At 42.6% G+C, this 5,045-nt stretch overlaps 2 protein-coding genes across 2 annotated transcripts in view; one reads left to right on the top strand and one right to left on the bottom strand.

The window, feature by feature from the left end:
* The window catches only part of LOC104811867, a 4,697-nt gene extending 1,812 nt beyond the window's left edge, over positions 1 to 2,885 (top strand). Inside the window, exons 5-12 of the mRNA XM_010538724.1 lie at positions 32 to 91; positions 343 to 402; positions 494 to 616; positions 851 to 922; positions 1,091 to 1,228; positions 1,336 to 1,491; positions 1,829 to 1,933; positions 2,431 to 2,885. Coding sequence (XP_010537026.1) covers positions 32 to 91; positions 343 to 402; positions 494 to 616; positions 851 to 922; positions 1,091 to 1,228; positions 1,336 to 1,491; positions 1,829 to 1,933; positions 2,431 to 2,463 — 747 coding nt within the window. The 3' untranslated portion in view covers positions 2,464 to 2,885. The remainder of the gene's footprint in view (positions 1 to 31; positions 92 to 342; positions 403 to 493; positions 617 to 850; positions 923 to 1,090; positions 1,229 to 1,335; positions 1,492 to 1,828; positions 1,934 to 2,430) is intronic.
* Positions 2,886 to 3,530: 645 nt separating this feature from the next.
* LOC104811869 (early nodulin-like protein 2) lies at positions 3,531 to 5,039 on the bottom strand. The gene is made up of 2 exons (XM_010538725.1): positions 4,755 to 5,039; positions 3,531 to 4,661 (listed from the first exon to the last, which is right to left on the bottom strand). Exons 1-2 carry the CDS (start codon positions 4,930 to 4,932, stop codon positions 3,607 to 3,609), a joined length of 1,233 nt encoding a protein of 410 aa, XP_010537027.1. The 5' UTR covers positions 4,933 to 5,039; the 3' UTR covers positions 3,531 to 3,606.
* Positions 5,040 to 5,045: the final 6 nt, after the last annotated feature.

Below are 5,045 nucleotides of genomic sequence, written 5' to 3' on the forward strand. Positions count from 1 at the left end.
TGGGGGGGGGGGGATTCTCTTGATGATGCAGGGGGTGATGAGCTGTCCTGAGTGCAAGAACAAGCTCCAAGTCAAAATCTCAGCTGATGATGTATGTTGTTTTGTCTTTTTGTTACTATGTATCAGTGTTCTGATTCATGTCAGCATACACTATATAATTCTATCTTGAAAGGAGAGAAATTATTATGAATAAGAATCAGAACCAAGTAAAGAGATGGTACTGACTAGGTATAGTTTATTAAAAATTTTATCGCCAAAGAGAGACGGCATGTTCAGATATAGAACTCTCCTTACGAAATATCAAATATCTGATATGGCATTACATGCGCATTGTTGCTGCAGATCATGGAACCTCCATGGAAAGCCTATAATGTGCTGAGGAAGATGGATTATCCCTATGAGGTTAGCCTTAAGTCCATTGATTCACCCAAGCTTCATGTGCTAAGTGCTAACCATTTCTTGTTGTTTCACTGGCCGTGTTTTTCTGTGTCAGCACATCGTCCACAGCATGAAAGATCCCAACATTGCAACATTTTGGTTGATAACTTTGCCTCAAGTCGTGGGCGGGTTTGAATATGATGAAGATGTCAAGCGGAAAATATGGTGGCAATATGAGGTAACTAAGCCTTTTCTCCTTTTTTACGTCGTTGTCGTAGTCCTATTTTATCCACCCGTCTTTTCTATCTCCTTTTGTCAATAGATTATAATAGGATCATTCAACTCACATGATCTGCATTGTATAGGATTTTATGTAGTATCACTTAAAAGTACAGGAGGTTTAATAGATTGTTTTGCTCGTTTTAGCGTAAATCTTCACTGAGATCCAATTTTTAATGCCTTGTGTGGTTAGGAATCTATGAGGTATGATCAACTTCGGGATTTGGTGGCTAAGCGAAAGCCAGGCTGGGAATATTTGCAGGAAGTAAGCTCATCTCTTTACATGTAATGGAAGTTTTTGTATAGTTTTGCTGTCTTAAGATTTGGCATGCTCTCACGGGAGCATGGGGATAGAATCTGGAATAAAGTTAACTGGCATTTCTAAAACCGGTTTTTAACTTCAGTAATCATCAATTTAGTTTATCGTTGACAGGCCCTTATCTCCATTGATCCTGTTCGTGCCCGCGAAGATCCTCTCATAGTGAAAAACGTTCCTTATTACAAAGCAAAGAAAGCATTGGAAGCTGAAGTCATGAAACTCGATGTTCCGTCTCGTCCTCAGAACTGGGGTGTATGTATATGTCCACTTATATCGATATAGATTCTGCATATGATATTTACTTGCTTCACTCTCAGACACAGGCATTGTGTAAACTTAACTGGAGAACATTCTGACAGGACTTGAACCTTCCGTTGAGTTCTTCCTCTTGGAGTGAAGAGGATCTCAAAGATTCGGCAAAGCTTTACGAGAAGACTGTTCTTCTCAACGCTCAAAGAGAAATCGCTGACAAGATCTTGGATGCGCAGTGGGAAAGTAAATGGCGTCAAGAGAAGGTTAGTAATCCTCAAAGTTTTAATCTTTCATCTCTTAAGATCTTTAATCAATAAAACCGATAACACGATCCCGGTGAAAGATTTTATCCTACCACTCACTCCATTCTTGGTTGAACTTTTAAACATTACCAATCAAGAACAACACCAAGAAAGCAAAAGATGAAACGATAAAAATGCCCAAGATATTCATAGTAATTCCTCCTTGTCGTGCCAAAAAAAGCAGCATGGATCTATGTATGCTCTCTTACGTTGAAAATAAGCTCCCATATCTCATGGCATACGTAATTACGCTGCATGATTCAGATGTCTTTCACTTCATGCATATGTTTTTTTGTAGTTGGAGGAGATGTTGGAGGAGAAGGTGCGACCTTACATGCAAGATCCAAGCACGGCCGTTCTTCCTCAACCCATCTTGCTAAAGTCCCATAAGAAAGATCAAAAGGTTACTCCTCACTTACTTTGCTTTCCTTCCTGTTGTCATCAATGATAAAAATGCAACCTTTCAACAATGCTTGAACCCTAGCCTCGTCATGATGCCAAAGTATAACCTTGCCTTGCCACCATTCCAGTTGGATTTTACTTAGATGATGGACTGATTCACTAGTTTCTAACTAACACCCTGAACCCAAAATCGCCTCATAGTTCAACAATTTAGCAAATCTATGAATTATCTCACTGGTGTTTCCTGTCGGATCACAAGGGGAAGATGCTGTCCTGGAGAAAGAACTTAGGAAAAATGTTGAATCAGATCATGGGTCACTGTCTCTAGAGATCATTGATCAGATCATGGCCTGAGAACTCCTGATAACTAGGAAAGATATCATTTTTGCTACATGTAATGCCGTGCCCATGTAATGAAACACCGTGTGCTTTGACCATTCAATCAATCTTCTTCCATGTCTGAAAACAAGATCTTTTGTCTTCTTTTGTCTGAGACAGGGAAATAAGCAGAGGAGATGGTGGTTCTTCTGACCAGTTCAACCTCGAACAATCTAAAAGAATCAAAAAAAGAAAGTGAAAGGAGAGTGTATTTGACGTTATTGCTCCATGATTTGCCGTTGAAAAGCAATGGTGGGGGGTCCGAGACACACAAGCGTATGAATCGGATTTGTCAGTTGGTCACTGTTTTTGAAGTTCAGTTGCCGACACTTGGCCGATTCGTAGCGTAGGCTCCGATGCCATTCTTATCTGTAGAAATCATACGTGGGGTCCTTAACCTTACGATACGTTTCTCTGAACGGTCACGTGTCCTTTGTAAGAGCGTCTTTGAGTTAAAATGCCATTGTCATGTCCAAATCACTTGGAACTACGTTGAATTCAGTCGGTGCCGTACAACTCTTGAATTTGAGCCACTGTGTTGGACCAACTTGATGCAAATTTACCTTTTTGGATTATCGTGGGTATGTGTATATTTATGTTGTATTATATGCATGTACATATCGTAAAGAAGATGTATAAACTTTGTATGATGATATATATACACGTACGTAACGACTGTTTAAGGATCCCTAGACGGTCAGTCACCACGTATAAATTGCGTCAGCATGCATTGATTGGCATCCAGCATTTTTTATGGACATATTCGAAAATAGTAAATACACTCGTATCTGGGTCATGTTCATGTGTCACAGGAGGAAAAAGGGACAATCTTTACGTGAATGGTTTTTGACAAAGGTAAATAGATGATGAAGCATCCGCTGACGTGGAGCTTCCTCATTCGGTTTAGTATATCTATTTATTTATTTGACAATCTAAATTTATATACATCGATGCTTTACGAACCTATAGATGAGAACATATACCATTTTGTTAGCGGTCACAACAGTCTTTTTCAATTGCAAATGATCATTTTCTAGTGCATTCCTCTAGAAGAAGAGATAAATTTGGTATTATATATATTTATTGTCATATTACTACGCAGAAAAAATATGTGAAATTCCAATTATATGTATGTATATATAATGTTTTAGGCCTTTTTCTGCCATTTTTTGAAATTATCCCTACAATCTTATAAATATATATAACAATGCGATGTTACATAACACACACGAATTCAAACTATAATAATGACACAAGATAATAATAAAAAATGAAATAAGTCTGGACCCATGTTTATTAAACAGCCATAAAAACGGTCAAAGCTACACTTAATGCTGCAGTAACTGACATAACGGCCAACACGCTCCCTGACGACTTCTGCGACTGCGATGGCGACGGCGCCGAGATGTTGCCGGAGATTCCTGGAGTTTCCGGTGGTGGAGCTGTGATGGGTGATCCCGGTGAAGGAGTTGGCGGGCTTGGAGGAGAGGACTTCGGTGGAAACTCCGGCGAGTGAGCAGGTGGAGTTGCCACCGGCGAGACTTTCGGAGACGGAGGTTTAATCGGGCTTGATGATGGAGACGGATACGACGGCGTAGTTGACGGAGATATCCCCGGAGCTAACGGCTGAGAATGGGTGGGTGATTGAGAAAAAGGGGACGGAGACGACGGTGTAGTTGACGGAGATTTCGCAGGAGATAACGGCGGAGAATGGGTGGGTGAGTGAGGGAAAGGAGACGGAGACGACGGCGTAGTTGACGGAGATTTCTCCGGAGATGTGGTCGGAGATTCGGTGGGTGGGTGAGGAACAGTAGAAGGAGAAGACGACGGAGTTCCCATAGACTTCGTCGGAGCTAACGACGGAGAACCGGAGGGTGAAAGAGAAACAGGAGAAGGAGAGGACGGCGGAGTTACCGGAGGCTTCAACGGAGCTGAAGCCGGCGAACCAGATGGTGAGTGAGAAATAGGGGAAGGAGACGAGGGTGGCGTCGACGGAGAACCAGAGGGTGAAATAGGGAAAGGAGAAGACTTAGGCGGAGGAGTTGAGGGAGAAACAGGGGAAGAAGATTTCGGCGACAGAGCAGACGACGGAGACTTCCCCGGCACGGCGGTGTGAGGAGGCTGAGCCGGCGGCGGCTTCGTCCTGACGGCCATTACGACAACGATCAGTTTCTGCCCTTTCTTGCAGCGATCTTCATTACCACTGATGAAATAAAACGGACCAGACCGATCAAACACGAACTCAGAGTCTCCATCTTCCATTTTCGTGATGGGGTTCTTGGCGTTGCAGCTTTCGTAATCGGTCTTGCTCACCTGAAGAACCGAATCCGAACCCTTGGGATACTTAAAATCTGCCAAAATAATCAGCTTTGCATCAAATACCCATTTGATCGATCAAAACGGTGAAGAAAATCCAGAAAACGAATATGAAACAGAGGACTTACGTAGAGTGTCGTGAACTCTAAAACGGTTTCTCCCGGCCCATATGTTGTAATTTTCCGGCGGGTTCGCGACCCATCCGCCGTTTCCTCCGACGTAAAACCGGCGAGATTCGGCGGCGGAGAAGAACACAGAGGAAACAAAGATCACAAAGAAAGAGACCGTTCTCACATACAGCCCCATGATTGCAGAAGAAACAGATGACAGAACTGAAGTGATGACGATATGAGACAAGGGTCTGTGCGCGTGCGCGTGTAGTGTATATATATATATAGAGAGAGAGAGGGGGGGGGGGG

The sequence above is a fragment of the Tarenaya hassleriana genome, unplaced genomic scaffold (assembly GCF_000463585.1).
Source record: "Tarenaya hassleriana unplaced genomic scaffold, ASM46358v1 Cleome2, whole genome shotgun sequence".
NCBI lineage: Eukaryota > Viridiplantae > Streptophyta > Magnoliopsida > Brassicales > Cleomaceae > Tarenaya > Tarenaya hassleriana.

Coding starts and splice junctions, on each gene's coding strand:
- LOC104811869 (XM_010538725.1), bottom strand. CDS start 4,932: ATGGGGCTGTATGTGAGAACGGTCTCTTTCTTTGTGATCTTTGTTTCC. Junction 4,662..4,754: donor TAGAGTTCACGACACTCTAC/GTAAGTCCTCTG, acceptor TTATTTTGGCAG/ATTTTAAGTATCCCAAGGGT.